The 24,272-nt window shown below is 36.2% G+C and overlaps 2 protein-coding genes across 2 annotated transcripts; both read right to left on the bottom strand.

The window, feature by feature from the left end:
• Window positions 1–11,267: 11,267 nt before the first annotated feature.
• LOC149158143 (uncharacterized) lies at window positions 11,268–19,160 on the bottom strand. Its single transcript, XM_089433896.1, has 5 exons — window positions 17,688–19,160; window positions 17,199–17,633; window positions 16,368–16,823; window positions 15,238–16,274; window positions 11,268–11,643 (listed from the first exon to the last, which is right to left on the bottom strand). The coding sequence occupies exons 1-5, from the start codon at window positions 19,158–19,160 to the stop codon at window positions 11,268–11,270; spliced, it is 3,777 nt and encodes a 1,258-aa protein (XP_089290022.1).
• Window positions 19,161–22,151: 2,991 nt separating this feature from the next.
• Window positions 22,152–23,360, bottom strand: LOC149158142 (carbon catabolite repressor protein 4 homolog 2-like). Its single transcript, XM_089433895.1, has one exon. It carries the CDS (start codon window positions 23,358–23,360, stop codon window positions 22,152–22,154), a length of 1,209 nt encoding a protein of 402 aa, XP_089290021.1.
• Between the last annotated feature and the right edge of the window lie 912 nt (window positions 23,361–24,272).

Genomic DNA, 24,272 nt, shown 5'->3' with positions numbered 1-24,272 from the left:
TTTCAATACCACATGCCCAAGAAACCATAACTCATTTCAAATGACACTTATTCATATGCCATTTTTTAATTAATCAATTTAATTAAAAGGGAGCTTATATCCATACCATCCACCTAATAATTATTGATAATTCAAATAAAATTCTCCAAGGAAGTTGCTATAAGATGTATCCCTTGAAGAAGATTATTATAGCTTGTATATCACAAGATTTCATTTGCACTATGTTTTAGTAATAATTTCATAATTTTACTTAATGCCATGACTAATTTATATTAATCATTGAAAGAACACTGCCTTTATGTTTTGCATAATATCTCTGAGGCCTCCACCCTTACCTGAACACCTTGGCTCTCATATGACCGTTAAGACATCTAAGAGGATTAATCACATAAAGCATAAGGGGAGTGATCATTGCTAGTGATGAAACACAGGTTCAAATCTTTGCGAGTGATATGTTGAGTTATAATGGCAGCAATCTCACCCTAGATCAACAAAGTCCATTACAATGTAGCTAGCTAGTATGAATATATATTAAGGATCAAAATTCCACCAAAACTAACTAAATTATAGCCTTAATTATTATTATTATTACTATTATTATTACAAAAAGAATTAATATATAAATTAAAAACACATACATTTAAAATACATAACAAGATTTTTAACCATGGATATTTATCTCCACTTTACCATGGAGATTATTTTGTAAATAGACTTTGTTACAATACCATGTGCCAATAGCATGACTTATTAATACCATAAGCCCAAGAAAACAATACCATGGATTATCATAAGATTTCATTTGCATATCATTTTAGTAATGATTTCATAATTTCACTTAGCAAATAGTTTATACTAATCATTTGAAGCAAACAGTCTTTATGTTTTTGCATAATATTTCCCTACACCTAGCGTAGCATGAATCCATAAAGGAAACAAATACCATAAAAAATATCTAAATTATAACTTTATTATTACTATTATTATTAAGAGGCTACATCCAGCTTAACTCTGAGAGGGATCAAATCTCTCGAAGTGTAAACCTATTTATCAATAATATGATTACTTTTATCAATAATATGTAAATACATCTAATATTAATATAATAATTTTAAAGATGCTAAATGTAATCTCGTCATTTTAATTTTAAATATGCTTAGTTACCTCAGTTTGTTGAGATGATAAATATTGTTAATAATTTTAATGAAAGATTAATTTTATCAATAATGTGTAAATACATATAATATTAATATAATAATTATGCTTAATTACCTCAGTTTATTGAGATGATAAATATCGTTAATAACTTTAATGAATGATTAATTTTATCAATAATGTGTAAATACATATAATATTAATATAATAATTTTAAAGATGCTAAATATAATCTTGTCGTTTTAATTTTAAATTTGTTTATTTACCTCAGTTTGTTGAGATGATAAATATTGTTAATAACTTTAATAATGAAAAATGATGAAATAAATATTTTGAACGAAAAGTGTCAATGTAATAGTGTTGAATGATAGAACACATACACACTCTCTCTCCATCTCTCCCTTGTCACTCCTCTCTCTCCACTTCTCACTCTATGTATTTCTTCTTCACTCGATCTCTCCTCTTTTCTCGCTCCCTCTCTCCTCCTCTCTCTCGTCCTTCCTCTCTCTCCTTTTCTCTCCTACCTCCCTCTCTCTTCCCCATCACTCTCTCTCTCTCTCTCTCTCTCTCTCTCTCTCTCTCTCTCTCTCTCTTTCCCTCCAATCCTCTCTCTTCCCCTGTCACTTTCCACCTCTATCTCAAGCCCCCTCTCCCCCTTTCTATTCCCCCATCACTCTCTCTCTATTTCTCTCTCTTCCTCCAATCCTCTCTCTCTCTCTCTCTCTCTCTCTCTCTCTCTCTCTCTCTCTCTCAATCCTATCTCTTCCCTATCACACGCAATTCCTCTCTCTCTACATCTATGTTACTATATCCCTCCCTCTCTCCTCCTCTCTCCTTATCTCCCCCATTCTCTCCATCTCTCCTTATTTTTCTCTTTATCTCACCCCTAAACATACACACACTCTCTCCACCTCTCCCTTGTCACTCCCTCTCTCTCTCCACTTCTTATTCTCTCTATCTTTGTTCTTCTCTCCCTCTCTCCCCATCCAACTCCATCTCTCTATCCCTCCCTCTCTCCTCCTCTCTCTCAAGTACTCTCTCTCATCCTTCCTCTCTCCCATTTTCTCTCCTACCTCCTCTCTCTTCCCCCATCCCTCTCTCTATGTGCCCTCCAATCTTCTCACTATCTCCCTCCCTCTTTCCTCTCTCTCCCCCTCCATATTTGTGTCTCCCTCTCCATTTCTTACCCTTCTCTACCCCTCTCACTCCTCCCCCTATCTCACTCATCTCCCTTTCCAATTTATTTAGATCTCTCCCTTGTCACTCCCCCATCTCTCCACCTCTATCACACTATGTATTCATTCTTTCCTCTCATATATATCTAGAGTTAATATATATCATGATATATTAATATATATTATAATATAACAAATTTAATATTGTATTAATATAAAGTTATCCACTTTAATAATATTAATATTATAACATATTAATATTAATATTATATTTAATAATAATACTAATATTAATCTTTTGATATTAATATTATGGTTAATAATGTTGTTTTGCATGTTATTAATAATAATTTGGCCCATAGGGCTTCACATAAATAAAACCTAATTTTTGAGTGTTTGTAAATATAAAGTGGATTATGGAGTAAATATAAAAAACGATTTTATTTATTTACCATAGCTCTTTTATTTACTATGGTATTTGGCCCATGGTATTTTTGATCTAGGTTGGATCGTACTAAAATGGTATTTAGCTCATAGGGTTGACCTAAATAAAACCTCTTTTTTGAGTTTTTGTAAATATAAAGAGGTTTATGGAGTAAATATGAAAAGAAGTTTTATTTATTTACCATACCTCTAGTTTATTTATATTTTTCTTTATTTACTATTCCTCTAGAGTAAGTATAAAAAGAGGTTTTATTTATTTACCATACCTCTAGTTTATTTATATTTTTATTTATTCACTATACCTCTAGAGTAAGTATAAAAAGAGGTTTTATTTATTTACCATACCTCGAGTTTATTTATATTTATATTTATTTATCATACCTCTGTGTTTATACATAATAATAATTAGATTGATTTTTAAATAGAGCATTAAAAATGTTAAACGTTTAGGTTTACATTTTCGTTTACGTTTACATGTCTACGTGAGATCTACCCCTGTGTTGGGTTGTCTACATGTTTAGGTGAGATTGGGTGTTGGGTTGTCTACATGTTTACGTGAGTTGGGTGCAATTACAAAAATAATTAATATATAGATTAAAAACATGTACATTTAGAAAGCATGGAACAAGATTCTTAACCATGAAGATTTACTTCCACTTTACCATGGAGGTTCTTAATTTGTAAATAGACTTTGTTATAATAATATGCACCAATTACGCTTATCAATAACATATGCCCAAAAAAGAAATACCATGACTTATCATAAAATTACATTTTCATATATTTTTAATAATAATTTCATAACTTCACTTAACATTGAGACTAATTTATATTAATCATTAGAAGTAATCATTATCTATGTTTTACCTAATATCAACCCACCTCTAGCCTCACACTCTCTTACGTCAAATTAAGGCATCTTTCAAGATTAAACACATGAAACATAAATATAGTCATTGTTAGAATTAGTGCTTTCAATTAAATTTCCCACAAATGATTTTTAGTACTTACTTCATCTCTACAAATCATTGTTGGATAAAGTACAAATAATTGTGAGAGGGAACCACCATTCAATTTTATCAAGCCATGATATCACTAGATAGATTAGCTACCCAAGTTGGTAAATAGTGTACCCATGAGATAGTTCAATGTGCCGATAGATTAGCTACCCAAGTTAGTAAATAGTCTACCCATGAGATAGTTCAATGTGCCAACATTTGCTCAACTTTTACTACTAAATAGGTCGGTTTATCCCATCTCTATCAAATGCATTAGCTTGATTTATCTTTCTAGATACTCTTTCAATTTTCCTTGAGTTAATTTTGCAATAGTTTTCGGCTTTCTCATAATAGGAAGTAGATTGACCAACTCTCTTTCATTGAGTTTTCTTCCATTCTTCTTTGAGTTAATTTTGCAATAGTTTTCGGCTTTCTCATAATAGGAAGTAGATTGACCAACTCTCTTTCTATTGAGTTTTCTTCCATTCTTCTTATGTTCTTTCCTTTTCACCGAAAGTTTGCACCACCATTATGAGATCAATATAATTTTCTTGTCCTATTTAAAACAGGGCTTTATGGTAAGTAAGAAATAAAAGTCTCTATATCACCATTATTTAAAGCACTAGCTTGAATATCTCAAGACATAATTACATATTGTGAGTTAAATAGAACATTGAAAGCCAGGGTAAAGATACCATTAATGCATTTGATAAGATTGAATATTGTAGCTAATTTGAGATATTATTAAAATTTATTGTTTAAATTATAACAGGTTAATAATTACCACTTTTTATTATTTAGTATTTGAAGAATATAAAAATTTAACTAAAAGAATTACACTTGTTAGTTCGAAACGTGTGGGCCAAAAAATTCTCTCCTATGATTTCTATCGAAAGACTTTGTTTAATTAAAAGAATTACAATTTATAAAGTTATAAAGCTATAAAATACTAATAATTAGTGAGTTTTGAGATTTTGATTAAATCATAATAAGAAAATAAAAGAAGCCAAAAATTGATTATGAAGACTATGGTAAAATACATAATAAAGCTTTAATTTTTCTAAAATTGTTAATTACAAATGCTTTATTTCCAAAGATAAGAAATGTAAAAATAATATTATCCTTATGACCGATTATCAAGAATAATTCTCGAGCATTATAAGTTGGACAATCACAGTGTTTGAAAAATTGTTTGTTTTCCATGAAATTGCAAGGAAGATGATCCAACTTATCCAACTTTCTGATATTAGGAAGTAAGTAGATCATGAAGATATGACTACTTTATTGATGCTAAGCTTACTACCCTCATTTTATTCATTTTTTTTATTGTTTGCATATGCTTAGGGAGACTCAAAAACTTATATTTTTGAGTCTATAAACCTTTCTTCTACAAAAGGAAAACAAATTAAATTAGAGAGAAGCATCAACTTCATCCACCATAGATAATGTAGTCTATAAACATTTCTTCTACAAAAAGAAAACAAATTATAAGCATTTCTTCTATAAAAGGAAAACAAATTAAATTAGAGAAGCACCAACTTCATCCACCATAGATAATTCATCCAGTGCATGGTACAAAAGAAAAGAAAAGAGAAACACAAAAATGGTATTAATGTATTTAAAAAATATATGTTTAGATGTCATATTGTGATCAACTTGGACACTTCAATAAAGATGGTTAAAAAGAGATTATTACTCAATAAGAGGTTAAAATAGATTAAGACATGCAAAGGTTGTTGAAGGATATGAATAAGAAGAAATAGGTCATTTTTAATTTTTGCTTCCCAAATTCATTCAATAAAATCTACAACCTTTTATTTAAATTCAAACATATCTTATCGTTACACATTTCATATGAACTGGTATGTAATTTTTGTTGGATATAAGAGTTATAAAGAATCAAGGACATTAGGTGATAATTGAGCTTACTACCTATGTTGGATGTTCATGTTATAATAAGAAATATTTTAAGTTATACCTTCAAAAAAATTCTTTACCCATATTTAATATGAGTAATATATTAAATTAAAAATAAATATATATCTAATAATTATAATAAAAATTGAAATATTTGCACTACAAGAGATTTGATTCATCTTGTGTCTTGGTAGATCAAAATTTAAGATGGATCAATTCCTTGAGAAAAGTCCAAAGGAATTTAGCTGGTGCAGTAGGAATTCATAATAAAGATCAAAATACCTACTTCATGATACATCTCATGTTCCTAAAATTACAAAAACCATAAAACCTAATTAAATTATAACTTTATTAATATTAAAATTATTAATTACAAAATAATTAATATATAAGTTAAACACACATACATTTAAAAAGCATAGAACAAGATTCTTAATCATCTATATTTATCTCCACTTCACCATGGAAATTCTTAATCTTTAAATAGACTTTGTTACGATACCATGGGCCAATTACCATGGCTTTTCAATACCACATACCCAAGATATCATAACTCACCTCAAAGACATTTATTCATATGACATTTTTTTAATTTAATTAAAAGGAGAACATTTCATAACTACTTTGGAGATAAATCTCAACATTTTACTTGTTTATGCTATCATTGATAATATAGAATATTCCATCGAGGTTATATCCATATCAAACGCCTAATCATTATTGATAATGAAATTAAAATTTGTATTATATTTTGCTTTATTGTATTATAGCAAGTTGATAATAAGATGCATCCCTTGAAAAATATTATCCCAACTTGTTGATCATAAGATTTCATTTGCACTAATTTTTACCAAAAAAAAATGTAATTTTACTTAATAAATATTAATCATTGGAATCATATTGTCTTTATGTTTTTCATAATATCTATCCCACCTCAACTCTCACATTCAAATTTACCTTCACCTTCACTCTCATATCATCGTTATGACATCTACCAGGATTAAGCACATTAAGCATAAAGGAAGAGATAATTAACATTAGTTTCTTCAATCACATTTCCCACAAATGATTTTCAATACTTATTCAAATCTCTACATATCATTTTTGGATGAAGCAAAAACAATTGTGGGAATAAGCCATGAGATCACTAAATAGAGTAGCTACCCAAGTTGGTAAATAATAATAATCTAGCTATTAGATATTCCAATGTGTCAACAAGTGCTGGACTTTTACTTGTAAATAAGTCGATTCATCCCATCGCTATTAAACTCACTACCTTTGATTAATATTTTTAGATACTCTTATGATTTTGTTTTAGTTAATTTTTTTTTTTTTTTGTAATAGATGCCTATTTTCTAATTTCTCATAATAGGAAGTAGATTGACCAACCCTCTTTAGTATTGAGTTTTCTTTCATTCTTCTCATATTCACTCTTTCCCATTAAAGATTTACACCATCATTATGAGATAAATATCATTTCCTTGATCTGTGGCCAACACCAACCCTCTTTAATATTGAGTTTTCTTTCATTCTTCTCATATTCACTCCTTCCCATTAAAGATTTACACCACCATTATGAGATAAATATCATTTCCTTGATCTGTGGCGAACACCATCTTCTTTGATGAAATTTTCATTGCCCCAAAAATTAATAATCAACATAAGCATAATCTAGTTAAGGTATTACGGAATAAAAAGTGCTCATGTATGAAAAAATATGTTTAAGGTATTGTTGGATTATTTAAGTTTTTTTTTTTTTATATTAAAGGCTCTTATAATTTGTCTTTGGGTGAGTAAGAAACCAAAATTTCCAAATCACCATTATTTAAAGCACTCGGTAAATATCTCTAAGCACAATTGCATATTGTGAATTGACTAGAACATTGATATCCCATGTTAAAGCTAACACTGATACACTTGAAAATGTTGAAAATTGTAGGTAATTTCAAATATTATTCAAATTTATTGTTCAAAGTTGCTAACATGTTAATAGTTACACTTTATGTCATTTAGTATTTCTAGAATATTAAAATTTTATTAGAAAGAAATATATTTTATAAAATCATAACATGTTAATAATTAGTGAGTTTTGATATTTTGATCAAATCATGCTAGGAAAAAAAAATATGAGAAATTTATAATTAAGACTATGATAAAAAGACATAATGAAGATTTAATGATTCTACAATTTTAAATTATAAGGAAATTTATTGTAGGGATAAGAAATGTGAAAATAGGATTAGAATTATGACGCACTATTAAAAATATTTCTCAAGCATTATAAGCTACACAAACATTGTATTTGAATACTCGTTTGTTTTCCAAGAAATTGCAAGGAGGAGAATCAATCAATATGATATTAGGAAGCAATTAGATGATGAATATATGAATAATTTTTTAATGATAAGCTTACCACCCTCATTTTATTCATTTTTTTAGTGATTGCATCTTCTTGGCGATACTCAAAAAATCATGTTTTCATCTAGCTATGATCATTTTTTCTACTTAAAGATAGGAGATTAAGTTAGAGAGGCACCAAATTCATCCACCATAGAGAATGCATCCAGTGCATGCTACAAACGCAAAGAGAAACATGAAATGATAGTAACAATGTATATAAGAAATGTATGTTTATATGTTATTATTGTGATAATCCTAGACACTTGAATAGAAGTTGTTAAGAAAGAGAGTATTACTTGGTAAGAGGTTAGAATAAATCAAGACATGAAAATATTTTTTATGGGGATGATGAAGAAGAAGTAGTGGGTCATTTTTCAATTTTGGCTTCATAACTTTAATCAGTAAAATCTACAACCTTGTATTTCAGTTCAATCATATCTCAACATTACACATTGCGCAAGAACTCATATGTAAGTATTGTTGGACATAAGAGCCATAAAGAATCAATCTCTTTAGGCGATAATTGGAATTACTATCTATGTGGGATGTTAGTATCAAAATAAGAAATGTTTTTATACCTTAAAAAAAATGTTAAATGTGTTCTCGATGTGAAGATTCTTTTTTTTCTATTATTGAGATAACCAAAAGTCCCAATTTTTTTATGAACTTTAAAGGAAATAAATTTATGGTCATGATAACAAGGAGATATCTTCTGGTATTGGTGAAAGGGATTATATGGTTTAGAGAAAATGAAGAAACATGCACTAGTCATGGTAGATAATAGATAATACTAGTGTACTTTGGAATAAAAGGCAGGGACACCTTAACTATCAATATTTATCTAAACTCAACAACACTAATACGGTGGTCCTTCTATTTAGGGATGTCAAAATGTATGCATATGCCTCTATATGAGAAAATAGCTTCTACATTCATTTGATACTAACAAGGTATGGAAAAACAAAAGTGTTTTGGACCTTATACATGTTGATGACACCTAGAAGATCTATATCTAAGTATTTCTTATACTAGTTGATGGCTTATCATGGAAAATGTTGGTTTATCTTCTGAATAAGAAGTTAGATTGTTATTCAAACTTTGTAGCATGGAAATATTTGGTACAAAAGCAAATAGATAAAGCTCGAAGCTCTTGGATTTGATAATTGAGGTTAGTTTGTTTCAACTTAGCTCAAGGAATTCCACACAAGGGAAGTATGCATAGGGAGATATGCTACCCCATACACTCTGCAACAAATTGGAGCCATATAATGAATGAATATGATATTTATGGATATGTCAAGTTGTGTGTTGCATAGTCAAAATGCGTAATATCTATTTTGGGTGGAAGTAGTGAATATCATGGTCTAAATGCCTATCAAAATTCTAAGGAACAATGATCACGTAGAAAACATTCTATAAGTCATTTACATGTTTTTGGTTGTATTTCTTTTGCACATGTTTGTAGGGAAAAAAGAAGTAAATTAGATGCAAAAAGAAAGATATACATGTTTGTTGGCTATAATGAGAAGTTTAAAGACTAGTTGTCTCCATAAGCAAAATTATGATTGATAGAGATGTTGTTGTAGGTGAGAAAATACAATTATTCTTTGACAATGACAAATATATGGATAGTTGTTGTTGATTTAAGAATGATTTGTAGTGTTGAAATCAAACAGAGCTTAGAATTGAAAACAACATAGGAGTCTAACTCCATGGGGAATGTAATGAATAAAAGAAGGATTATTCACAAAAGTATTAGGAACATCAACACAAGATTCAAAAGTGGTATTGTAACACAATGTCTTATGTGTGGTAAGATGAATTACCAAAGGAAATGGATGGTCAATATATAAATTTTTCTCTAACTTCTATTGTTTTATAGGTGTTTAAACCTAACACATTAAAAAATCAAATAAAAACATTATTGGGAAGCTACCATGAAGTTGGAATATGATGCATTAATGAAAAACAAGACTTAGGTGCTATCAATATTGCATCCAAGGAAGAAATCCATAGGTTGTAAGTGGATTTTTAAAGTCAAATAGAAGTCATATGGTTCTTTCAATAAATACAAACATTGTTAAGGATGTACATAGTTTAAAGGAGTAGATTATGAAGAAACTTTTCATCCAAGTATAAAGATGGTAACCTTCTAGTTAATTATGTTTATTGTTGCACATTTTGTTTGGAAAGTATATTACATTAATGTTAAAAGTTCTTTATTTAATGAATACTTGGATGAGGAGATTTAAATGGCATAGCCATAAGAGTTACATGAATTTGAAAAGAAACGTCTATTTTTTTTAATTCTTAAAATCCTTATGCCACCAATACCACATGGGTGAAACCAACAATGTTAACCTCTTTCATTGAATTAAGTTTACCTAAACAAGATGATTTCGTATACAATGGTTCAACAATTTCCAACTTGGTTACATAATATCTAATACCTCACATAAATGCTTAACCTATAATCGATGCCTCATTTGACCATCTAGAACTCTAATCATTGGCCCTCACAATCACTTTTTCATACTCACGAGGGGAAAATATAAAGAATCTACTCTATTCTAGTTGATGCCAAAGTAGTTGGTTTGTGGGCCTATTCAACCCTTTTCTAATTTCTAATGAGATCTTTATTGCTAAAGTGGAAGATAAATAGAGACTAAAAAAATATAGATCCACTGATCTCCAGCCAAATTAATCTAACATATCACAGCCAAATTAATCTAACATATCACATTAATTTTGGGGTCTACACATGTGGCAACCACCAAATAATAAAGAGAGTTGAATGAGTTGATGGATTTAGTTTGGTATGACTTATCATGGTGCTTATTTTTGGAATAAAATTTGTCAAAGGAAATGTTGATAAGCATTTCTAGCCTTTGTAAATTTCTAACATCGACACAAGGGGAAAACAAAAATCACTTGTAAATTTCTCATGCCAAATTTTAAATCACATTAAGACCCTGTGTAGAATAAAGCACATCTAAAATAGCGATTCAATATATAACTTTACACAATAGAACACTGAAATGCGCATCCATTGTCATGCATTAACATATAACCACTCAAATTACAGAGCTTTTTTGCTCGAAGGCATTGTTGTTATTGCAATTAACCAGGCAAACTACAAAACTTTTTCACTTGAACCTATTGTCGTTATCACAATTGTTCATAACAGCAGCTTTCGAGGGTCTTTCATAATGTACTGAAACTTGGCGGCAATTGCAATGTGATCAGAGGGATAGTGAGGTGAAGGAAGTGCATAATTTTTCACTTGACTCTCATCCTCATCAATCAGCTCCAGCAGCGATAGCACCTTCAAATTCGGCGCAGTGTGAAATATGTAGTCGAGCGTTCCTCGGAAGTCGCAGGAGAAGTTGGTGAAGCGAGGCTCCCGTGTGCCAACATCCATTTTCTTCACAATTTCTGCCCGGTCCACAGTATTGCATCTAAAATAACATGCATAAGCACTGACGAGAGGAAGTGTGTGCCGAAACTTCTCAACAGGTTTCAATACACCATCTGGATCATAAGTGTCACACTCCCTTTCCAAAACCAAAATTACAGTCATAAAAAAAAAATTATGGTATGGTTATTACACGGTTAACCTTATATTTGTAATCTCCTAGTTAACATGCACTTGTCATAGTCCATCTAACACATATCCACAAGGAGGTTAGCGTAAGTAATAAGGGTCGAATGTTCCTTATTTGGTACCAAGGATATACTCCGGTTAATAAAGTTCGACCGCACGCTGCCCAAAACCTTTGTTAACCTTATATAATGATACAGCAATTACGAAAGGACGGCATTCATTTGAGTTTACTGCCATTTGGCAGAGCATTGCGCCAGCTCACCACAATCTAGACCAGGTGGCTCCTTATCACGTGAAGGCCATGTGGTCTGGGAGGGTTGACCAACCCCGGGTTTTGTGCACAGCTTCCCGCCCACAATTGACGATGGAGATCACTCGACACCATCGGACGGTCTGGCTTCACTTAGGGTTTCATCGGGTGTATAAAAGTGCCAGGGTTTCATTTCATGGATCATTTGTTCATTCGTTATCCATTGACCTCCTCCGCTTGTTACGCTGCAACATCCAGGCCCCTTCGTTCTGCACCGGATCGTCACTCCTCTGCCTTCTCCAGGTTTATCACGCCTCCCTAACTCATTTATTTGCTGGTAATGCTTCACTTCGACTTGTTTCAGTGCTAATATTTCTCGTTTATATCCCACTGGATGAATAATAATCCGACATGGTTCATTTTGAACGTTTGCTAGGTTTTCTCTTACACTACAGCTCGCATGCATCAACTGCTGAAGGATTACGCAACTCTGTTTCAGGTATGCCCCTTAACTCCCCGAGTTTTCTTCTGTCTGTATAGTGCGTTTCAGGGTTATGTTATGGCTGAGGCAGCCTACTTCTACCTGTGTCACAGGTGGCTCCTGGACCCATCCTTATGCGGCTATGTTTGACGGCCTTTCTGGAATGGTCGTTTTCTGCTGTACCTAGGTTATGGCTTTGATACTTAGATTCTTTTTACTGTTAAGCTCTGTTCCAAACTATGTATTCTGAAGCTTAATCATACCTAGGTTGATTCGGTGCTTTGTTGTTTACGAACAAGTTACACAGTTGTATAAACCCAACTTTATTCATCGTATTTAAAGATGTGGTTATCATGGCGGACTGGGTTTCCAAAGATCCCTGTTTCGGACTGAGTTTTATAATGGAAGTTCTGTTTTATTTTAATGTCTCAACTCCGTCACTAGAGAATGATATCGGTTTGTTTTCTGTTATTAATATTCACATAAATGCTATTATGTTAATCAGCGACTATTCATAGCCTCGCTGCGACATTTGATGTGTCTGGTCACGGTTAAGGGTTTCATATCTAATCTGTTCTTATAGAATAAATATATGCCTCTGATTAGTCTCTGTTACTGCTAGGCTATTTCTATTCCGTGCCATGTAGATTATCAAGCTGGTAATGAGCTCTTATATGTACTGTGGTTATATCATTGTTCGTTTGCTTCACAGATTTAATACGCTCTGGTTTAAGGTTCCTCCGAGTTAAGAAAACCTATGATTTCTCTACTGTATTGTTTTCTATGGCAATGCTTTCGGCCTACAGCGAGAGGATAGACTTACCTTCATTCCATGAAGGTGTAGCCTATCCCTTTCCGCGCACAGTCTCACCATATGTGTACTCATATGTCTGGTTTATGCGTTTATTGGGTTTCTGGTATCTGTCTTTCGACATGAGATTTACTTCTCGAATGCATTGATATTTCTTCATTTCTTTCTGCAACTAGGGATTGATATAAATGTTCATTTCAGCAACTAGGGTTTGATATAAATGTTTCTTTACTTCCGTTCTTCACTCGCCCGAAATACTTACACACATAACTGGAAGTAACTAATGTATGAAATGCTATTCTGTATAAACTAATATATTATCACAAATACTGTTTAACTGGTTTGGACGCATTCATAATTTCCATCCTTATAGTTCTGTCTCTCTTTAATTACTCTGTTGATTAAATGTACACCACAAGGTTATCTCATCGGCTAAGAGTTATCAGACACTTCGGTGTCGGATTGCCTATGCCCTTGGTTAACAGCCCACTCGGCCCTTATCTACTCAGACCTTTACAAGCAAGGCTAATATCTTCCTGGTTAAACTATCGAGGAAATTAGCCTTTCTGTTATACAGATTTCCTGTGTTATTTTGTTAAATATTTCACCTGAATGTCTGAGACATGGTTTCATTCTATTTGTTTAATAATAACAATCTCACTAAGCTTCTATACGGTAACTCTTTAGTAAAGATATACTAAGTACTTCAATACTAGAACCTTTCTGAACTTAAAGTCTAAGATGCGTACCTGGTACTCGATTGCAGGGGTATATACTGTTTTCTGTAGTCACCTGAGAGTTTTCACTCTTAACCGCCCAACCTTGAGATCCACTACGCTGGATTCTCCCCCCTAGCCGTCTTGCAGGCCTGCAGCCCTCAACAAGACTTAAGCACCACGGTGCTGAGTTATCTGATCACAACCAGACATAACCCGTTTTACTTTCGCTCTGCAACTCCTCTCTCTGGAATCTCACCTCTGCCTGTTCCCAAACAGCCCAGAGGTCTCCTTCCCCAACCCTCTTCAGGGTGAGAGGCAGTTGTCTTTCTTTTTCAGTTTCTTAACTGATTCATTTCTTTTAATAGAAAAGCCTCTTTTAGAGGCTGCCAGCATTTCATTCCACACATGTGTAAAAATAATTCATTTCATTTCTTTTAACAAACAATAATGTCTTTTAACAAAACAAGTTATCACCCAAATTGTTTTTACTGCAGCATTTACCGGAAATTACAAGTTACCAGGGTTATTACATCTGCCCCCCCCTGGGATTGGACGTCGTCCCGATGTCCATTCTTACTAAAAAAATTAGGATAAGCTTTTCTGAAAAGTTCCTCATCTTCCCATGTAGCCTCTTCAGGGCTGTAATGCTGCCACAGTACCTTAATTTGGGTAATAACCCGTTTCCGCAGCCGCACTTCTCTCCGGTCGAGAATGCTCTGTGGTTCGATTAGGACCCCGCCTTCCGGTTCGACCTGCAAACAACCAGCACTTAGTCAATTTTCATTAAGCTTGGTTGTATAATTAAGCCAATTGAGGTAATTCTTACCCGTACATCTTGCCATTGGATGACATGTCTGGGGTCATACACATACTTCTTTAGGACAGAAACATGAAACACATTGTGAATCTTAATGTGACTGGGTAAAGCAAGTTGGTAAGCCACCGGCCCCACCCTAGCGAGAATCTGAAAGGGCCCAACATATCGGGGAGCCAGCTTGGCGCACCCACTCCACTGCAGTGTGCTCCTTCTAGTTTGAATCCTTACAAACACATGGTCGCCCACGTTATGTTCTGCAAATCTTCTTTTCCTATCTGCGAAACTTTTCTGTCTGTCTTGTGCAATCTTTAAGTTCGCTCGCACTTTCTTCACCATCTCTTCCATGTCTTGTAACATTTCCGGACCCAAACTCAATTTATCCTCTAACCCACCCCAACTTGAGGGTGTGCGGCACTTCCGCCCATACAACACCTCAAAGGGACTTAACTGGGTGGAGGTATGATACCCATTATTATAGGCAAATTCCACTAAATGCAAATACTCCTCCCACTGATTAGGCTTGAGCATCACGTTTGCCCTTAACATATCCTCCAATACCTGGTTGACCCGTTCCGTTTGGCCATCAGTTTGCGGGTGGTAAGCTGTGCTGAAATTCAGCTGGGTACCCAACTCAGCGAACAATGTTTTCCAGAAAATAGATGTGAACTTCACATCACGATCCGATATGATTACCTTTGGCATTCCATGCAAGCGGAACACATTTTGCATAAAGAGGTGTGCAATTTGTACTGCCTTGTAGGTCGACTGCACAGGTATAAAGTGTGCTGCCTTACTTAGTTTATCAACTATGACCATAATAGAATCATTACCCTTTCTTGTCCGTGGTAACCCGGTTATAAAATCCATGGAAATGGTTTCCCATTTCCATTCCGGGATAGGCAAAGGCTGTAACAGTCCCGCTGGATGTTGGTGCTCTGCCTTGATTTGTTGACATTCCAGGCATTTTGCCAAGTATTCCACCACTTGCCTCTTCATCCTTGGCCAGTAATACTCTTTCCTGAGTGCTGTAATCATCTTTTGATATCCTGGATGTCCAGCATAATGACTGGTGTGAAATTCGTCCAGGATCAACTTCTTAAGATCATCGGAATTAGGTACATACATTTTCTTGTTGAAATACAGCAATCCAACATTATCCAATGTGTACTCTTGCTGTAACTGTCCATGGTCAGACTGTTGTATCTGCTGCTTCAGCTGCTGATATGCTGAATCGCTGTCCGCTGCTATTTTTATTTGTTCTATTAACGAACTCCGCCACCGGCTGGCTGAAAGTTCACACAAACAATGAACTTTCCGACTTAAGGCATCTGCCACTCGATTTTCCTTGCCCTTTAGATGTTTTATATCAAAATCAAAACCACTAAGAAAATCTGCCCAACGACCTTGTCTCGCATTCAAAGTGGGTTGATTGAAGTAATGCGTTAAGCTATGATGGTCAGTCAATAACAGAAATTTCTTTCCGAGTAGGTAATGTCGCCACATCTTAAGTGCATGAATTACGGCAGTTAATTCCAAATCGTAGGCAGAGTATCTCTGCTCGTGTTCCTTCAACTTCCTTGATTCATATGCAATTACCTTACCTTCCTGCATTAATACTCCCCCCACGCCCTCTTTGCTTGCATCAGTGCATACCACGTATTCCTTATTAGGATCCGCGATTCTCAAGATGGGGGCGGTGGTGAGTAAGTGCTTCAAGCGGTCAAAGCTTTGCTGGCACTCTGCTGTCCACTTAAATGCCCTTCCTTTCTTTTGCAATGAGGTAATGGGGTAGGCTATTCTTGAAAAGCCCTCCACAAATCTTCTGTAATAGCCAGCTAGCCCCATGAAAGATCTGATGTCTGAAACATCCTTGGGCGTAGGCCACTCCATAATCGATTTAATCTTCTCAAGGTCAACCGCAATTCCCTCATTTGTAATTACATGACCCAAATACTGAATTTCCTCTTTAAAGAAATCACATTTGCTAAATTTAGCATAAAGCTGATGCTCTCGAAGGGTCTGCAACACCAATCTAAGGTGTTCCTCATGTTCCTGCTGAGAACGAGAATATATCAATATGTCGTCGATAAATATCAGCACAAACTTGTCCAAAAACTGGTGGAACACGCTATTCATCATACACATAAAAGTAGCGGGTGCATTGGTTAAACCGAAGGGTAGCACTACGAATTCGTAGTGCCCGTAGCGTGTTCGGAATGCAGTTTTGGCAATGTCCTCATCCTTGATCCTGATCTGATGATAACCAGATCGCAGATCGATTTTGGAGAACAACTTTGCTCCTTTCACCTGATCAAAGAGTTCGTCTATTCTGGGTAGGGGGTACTTGTTTTTGACCGTGAGCTTGTTCAGCTGTCGGTAATCTATGCACATGCGAAGGGTCCCATCCTTCTTCTTCACAAATAATACTGGAGCCCCCCAAGGTGACACACTAGGTCGAATGTACTGTTTATCCAGCAATTCCTGGAGCTGCATCTTTAATTCCGTTAACTCCGGAATGCTCATCCGATATGGTGCCCTTGATACTGGGGCTGCCCCTGGTATCAACTCAATAGTGAAATCTATGTCCCTCCTTGGGGGCAGACCCGGAATATCTTCAGGAAAAACATCTGTGAACTCCTGCACCACCGGTATGTCATTTATTGCAGACATCTTATCTTTCTGGTTCACATAACCAACTTGTACAGCGTAAATCTGGCATTTCTTTCTCACACATTTGGCCAGCTGGGTTGCAGTGATAGGTCGGATCTGAACAGGATGCTTAATTCCTTGTAATTCCTGCTGCTGGTCCATATCATCTTTATAGTATATGGTCTTGGTCTTGCAATTCACCAGTGACCAGTGCTTTTCCAGCCAATCCATGCCAATAAGAATGTCATAGGAGCCCAATGGAAGTACATTCAAGTCTGCTGTCACAGGCTGTCCAGCTATACTGAAAGCGCAGTTATTAACTTTCGCTAGAACTCGCCTTTTAGCTCCCGTAGCTAACTGGACTAGCCATGGGTTTTTAAATTTTTCTGATGGTAACTTACAATGTTCCACTACTTTTGGACTAACATAACTTAGAGTAGCTCCTGGATCAATAAGCACAGCTACAGCAAGGGTTGAAATCTTACCTTCGAATTCCACCATGGAAGGTTGATATTCTGCCTGTCGGTCCTCCAATGCTGCATTGATCCTCGGTACGCTGCGTGCCACATCCCCTACAGTGGAAGCTTCATGGACTTGGGATATCTGATCTGTTCTTTTTCGCTGTGGACAGTTCCTAGCATAGTGCGGCCCCTCGCATACCCAACATTGAACTGGAGGTCTGGTTCCTTCAACCTCTGATTTAGCAGGGAGCTCACTCATCCTGCTCTCGTTTGGCTTAGAACGGAAAGTACCCTTACTTGTGCTTCTGTTCAACTGCCCTTTTCCAACCCCTTTGCCACCATTTCCGCGGCTGCCCTTGTTGCTTCCGACATTTCTGCTACCTTTTCTCTCATTCCATTTCCTGCTTGGAATTTCTCCCTTTTGTTTGTTCTGCTGGTAGCAAATTCTGGCCTTCCTAATTGCCTCATCCATGGTTCGGGGGTTATCAAACTCAATTCGTTCTCTTATATAAGCTGGCAAACTACTCACAAACCTCTGCACCTTGGCCTTCTCCTCTTTTATGTAGGGCACATAACGCAATAGTGAAGTAAAGCGATTTATGAATTCATCCATGGATTGTTGTCCTAGTCGTAAATCATGAAATTCTCGCGCCTTCTCATCATAAAAGCGCTCAGTTAAATACCTCTCCTTAAAATATTTCTGAAATTTTTCCCAGGTTATACTCTGCTCAGTTACACCTTTCACGATTTTAATTTCTTCCCACCACAAGGTGGCTTTGCCCTGCAACTGGAAAATGGCCAAACGGGCCTTCAGATTTTGGTCATATTCATACAATTGAAAATATTTATTAATGTTGATCAGCCATGCTTCCGCCGCTTCCTCCTGCTCCCCATCGAAAAGCGGGGGCTTGATTTTACGAAATTCACCCTGCAATTCCGTTTTCTGTCTCTTGGTAGCCTGCTGCTCTTGTACATTGTCAGAATGATCTTCATGTTCTTCTGAAAACTCAGGAGCGTAGTTCCGTTCCTCAGTGCCCCTTCGTTGCTCTGCACTAGGACTGGGTAAGGGTGGATTTTGTTTTTCAGATAAGCTCTTCAATATTCGTTCTTGTTCCATGGTTAATCGTGCATTGTCTTCCCGTAAGCGTGCCATCTCACCTTTCAGTTCCTGAACTGTTTGAAGTATTGCTTGATTAGTACTGTGTGTCTCAGCACCAAGCTGAACCCACATTCCTGCATTATCTGCTGGGGTGCTGCCAGCTCCCGGCATATCCTCCATCTTACTGTATAACTGTCAGCTGTTGAATGTCTCAATATGCTCCTGGTTACACAAAAACATGATTAATAACATTGTACTGTATACATGTATAACATAACTGTTCTGCTGTTCCCATTGTTGTTCCAGAGGTCTCAGCTTTGGAACTTGGCTCTGATACCACATTGTCACACTCCCTTTCCAAAACCAAAATTACAGTCATAAAAAAAAAATTATGGTATGGTTATTACACGGTTAACCTTATATTTGTAATCTCCTAGTTAACATGCACTTGTCATAGTCCATCTAACACATATCCACAAGGAGGTTAGCGTAAGTAATAAGGGTCGAATGTTCCTTATTTGGTACCAAGGATATACTCCGGTTAATAAAGTTCGACCGCACGCTGCCCAAAACCTTTGTTAACCTTATATAATGATATAGCAATTACGAAAGGACGGCATTCATTTGAGTTTACTGCCATTTGGCAGAGCATTGCGCCAGCTCACCACAATCTAGACCAGGTGGCTCCTTATCACGTGAAGGCCATGTGGTCTGGGAGGGTTGACCAACCCCGGGTTTTGTGCACAGCTTCCCGCCCACAATTGACGATGGAGATCACTCGACACCATCGGACGGTCTGGCTTCACTTAGGGTTTCATCGGGTGTATAAAAGTGCCAGGGTTTCATTTCATGGATCATTTGTTCATTCGTTATCCATTGACCTCCTCCGCTGGTTACGCTGCAACATCCAGGCCCCTTCGTTCTGCACCGGATCGTCACTCCTCTGCCTTCTCCAGGTTTATCACGCCTCCCTAACTCATTTATTTGCTGGTAATGCTTCACTTCGACTTGTTTCAGTGCTAATATTTCTCGTTTATATCCCACTGGATGAATAATAATCCGACATGGTTCATTTTGAACGTTTGCTAGGTTTTCTCTTACACTACAGCTCGCATGCATCAACTGCTGAAGGATTACGCAAGTCTGTTTCAGGTATGCCCCTTAACTCCCCGAGTTTTCTTCTGTCTGTATAGTGCGTTTCAGGGTTATGTTATGGCTGAGGCAGCCTACTTCTACCTGTGTCACAGGTGGCTCCTGGACCCATCCTTATGCGGCTATGTTTGACGGCCTTTCTGGAATGGTCGTTTTCTGCTGTACCTAGGTTATGGCTTTGATACTTAGATTCTTTTTACTGTTAAGCTCTGTTCCAAACTATGTATTCTGAAGCTTAATCATACCTAGGTTGATTCGGTGCTTTGTTGTTTACGAACAAGTTACACAGTTGTATAAACCCAACTTTATTCATCGTATTTAAAGATGTGGTTATCATGGCGGACTGGGTTTCCAAAGATCCCTGTTTCGGACTGAGTTTTATAATGGAAGTTCTGTTTTATTTTAATGTCTCAACTCCGTCACTAGAGAATGATATCGGTTTGTTTTCTGTTATTAATATTCACATAAATGCTATTATGTTAATCAACGACTATTCATAGCCTCGCTGCGACATTTGATGTGTCTGGTCACGGTTAAGGGTTTCATATCTAATCTGTTCTTATAGAATAAATATATGCCTCTGATTAGTCTCTGTTACTGCTAGGCTATTTCTATTCCGTGCCATGTAGATTATCAAGCTGGTAATGAGCTCTTATATGTACTGTGGTTATATCATTGTTCGTTTGCTTCACAGATTTAATACGCTCTGGTTTAAGGTTCCTCCGAGTTAAGAAAACCTATGATTTCTCTACTGTATTGTTTTCTATGGCAATGCTTTCGGCCTACAGCGAGAGGATAGACTTACCTTCATTCCATGAAGGTGTAGCCTATCCCTTTCCGCGCACAGTCTCACCATATGTGTACTCATATGTCTGGTTTATGCGTTTATTGGGTTTCTGGTATCTGTCTTTCGACATGAGATTTACTTCTCGAATGCATTGATATTTCTTCATTTCTTTCTGCAACTAGGGATTGATATAAATGTTCATTTCAGCAACTAGGGTTTGATATAAATGTTTCTTTACTTCCGTTCTTCACTCGCCCGAAATACTTACACACATAACTGGAAGTAACTAATGTATGAAATGCTATTCTGTATAAACTAATATATTATCACAAATACTGTTTAACTGGTTTGGACGCATTCATAATTTCCATCCTTATAGTTCTGTCTCTCTTTAATTACTCTGTTGATTAAATGTACACCACAAGGTTATCTCATCGGCTAAGAGTTATCAGACACTTCGGTGTCGGATTGCCTATGCCCTTGGTTAACAGCCCACTCGGCCCTTATCTACTCAGACCTTTACAAGCAAGGCTAATATCTTCCTGGTTAAACTATCGAGGAAATTAGCCTTTCTGTTATACAGATTTCCTGTGTTATTTTGTTAAATATTTCACCTGAATGTCTGAGACATGGTTTCATTCTATTTGTTTAATAATAACAATCTCACTAAGCTTCTATACGGTAACTCTTTAGTAAAGATATACTAAGTACTTCAATACTAGAACCTTTCTGAACTTAAAGTCTAAGATGCGTACCTGGTACTCGATTGCAGGGGTATATACTGTTTTCTGTAGTCACCTGAGAGTTTTCACTCTTAACCGCCCAACCTTGAGATCCACTACGCTGGATTCTCCCCCCTAGCCGTCTTGCAGGCCTGCAGCCCTCAACAAGACTTAAGCACCACGGTGCTGAGTTATCTGATCACAACCAGACATAACCCGTTTTACTTTCGCTCTGCAACTCCTCTCTCTGGAATCTCACCTCTGCCTGTTCCCAAACAGCCCAGAGGTCTCCTTCCCCAACCCTCTTCAGGGTGAGAGGCAGTTGTCTTTCTTTTTCAGTTTCTTAACTGATTCATTTCTTTTAATAGAAAAGCCTCTTTTAGAGGCTGCCAGCATTTCATTCCACACATGTGTAAAAATAATTCATTTCATTTCTTTTAACAAACAATAATGTCTTTTAACAAAACAAGTTATCACCCAAATTGTTTTTACTGCAGCATTTACCGGAAATTACAAGTTACCAGGGTTATTACAATAAGCCAAATCCCTGTGACCGGAATCGACATGGCCTTTGGTAAGAAGTGAGTGAACGGCGCTTCCAGGCACAGAATTGAAGTCCCCGCACATTACAAGTTGATCGCAGCAATTTTCTTGAACAAATGATTCCAACTTGTTCAACAAGTAGTAAACCTGCCACAGTTTGACATCTCCGTTATTCGGGCTTGCGTGTATGTGAGTGTTGGCTATGCAGAGACAGTGACCAGTCTTCCTGAAAGAGAGGACAACATTCAGTGCAATGTTGTCTTTATGAAATCGACCGGGCAAGTTTATAGCATAACTACTCAAATCGATGCATTCTTTTTTTAACTGCTCAAATTGGTCCAGTCTGTAGAAAGTAGCACAGCCATCAACGGTCTGGCTTTGGTCCCCTGATCTCTGTTTTTCCTGATACTCTCCTGCATATCCATGTCTGGCCAATTCTGGATGGAAAAACTCTGAATAATGATTGCGCTGCACCTCCTGCAGGCAGATGATGTCAGCATCATATTTTACTATCTCTGTGAGCAACTTTTCTCCACGATGCTCCCACTGAAGGGCCCATGGGGGGCAGAGGCGGTGCTTTTCATGAGTAGCGTACTCTTGAGCAAGCACGTTGTACGTGACGATTGTGAATGATTGACAGGTGAAACTTGCAGCCCGCCCACCACAGTGACTGTTGACTTTCATCATCCGTCGAGGACGCAGGGGAATAACAGGGCGAGTATACAATATTTTCTCGCCTGCACATTCCAGCAATAATACGCTGCCTATATCCTCCTCGGTGGGTGTATAACGTCCCCAGCTTGACACCATCTCCCGATTGTCCACAGATGTGATGTGCTCATCTACTTCTTCAGCTGTGTGGAGCCCGAGTGTCTGCTTGTGCAGCTCTAATTGGTTCCAGGACTCGATGAAACATTGTCTACAACAATGCATGTGCTTGGATGACCAATGGTTTTCACAATATTTACATTCCAGAGTCGCAGGTTCATCAGAATGTACACTGCACATGCGCCTGACAACCTTATACCAACGGAAGTCCCCGTAACTCCTTCCATATTGACCCCTTAACAAGTCTTCTGCATATAACTCTTTCCCAACCATCGGCTCCACTGTAATCATATCAACAGCCGCCACTGTAACACTGTTATTCTCAGCTCTCATGGAATTCTGTAACATTGTTAAAGCCAACTCTGAAAACTAAACCCCAAAACAAATGCAGGGATTTCTTTAGATCGGACCCATCATTGTGCGTCCCATGACCAAGATTAGTTCTTGCCCACGAAATTCCCAACCAGCGGCAGAGGCAGAAAGGCAGCTCGAGCACTTGTAACCTAGGCTGAAGAGGAATCATTCACAAGCTTTTCTTAGCAAGCTAGGTATAGGTATTTCCCTTTTGATGCAGGTTACCCGATTTTTGGTCGAAGTTTTGAGACTCGCAAGATAGGTATTTCCATTTTGATGGTTACTCTACTTTTGGTGGAAGTTTTTATGCGTTTGATTTGGTCTATTTTTGTTTTTACGTGTTTAAAAGATGAACGGAAATCTATTTTCACAAAGTATTGGTCGTGTTTGATCAGATTTCGTTGTTTCTCGGTTTTTTTTACGCCTGGAAGTGTTGGAACTTGGAATTCTATTAAAAAAAAGTATTGGTTTTTAAATGCTAATGCTACTATTTTTTTTAATGAAAAGCAATAAAAATATCTAATAAATTTATGTTTAAACAAAATTTGTTTTAAATTTTAGACTGTGCTTTTCTCACTGTGTGAAGAAAGTAGGGTGGTTTTAAATTATATTTTGTTAAAGTAGAATAGTTTTGCATAAATCTGATTTCTCTTTTCCTGTGCAATCTCTCTTTCTTATCTGTTTTCCATCCATACTAATAAATGACTCCTGTTTTGGCCTTCACATGATTATTATTGGGCTCTTTACCCAAGATTATTATTGGGCTCTTTACCCAAATTTTGGTAGAAGCTATCTTTTTCTTTGCAATCCATCCACTGCCTCTCTTACCTGTTTTCCATCCATAGCAATAAATGATTTTTTTTTGGCCTTCACAATTTTTTCTACCTCAATGTTTATTATTTGGAT

Source organism: Pinus tabuliformis, chromosome 5_2 (genome assembly GCF_031772625.1).
Source record: "Pinus tabuliformis cultivar Carrire ecotype Pingquan chromosome 5_2, CPIR1, whole genome shotgun sequence".
Classification (NCBI taxonomy): Eukaryota; Viridiplantae; Streptophyta; class Pinopsida; order Pinales; family Pinaceae; genus Pinus; species Pinus tabuliformis.
Note: the sequence above shows the minus strand (reverse complement) of the source record. Positions and strands in the feature narration are given on the sequence as shown.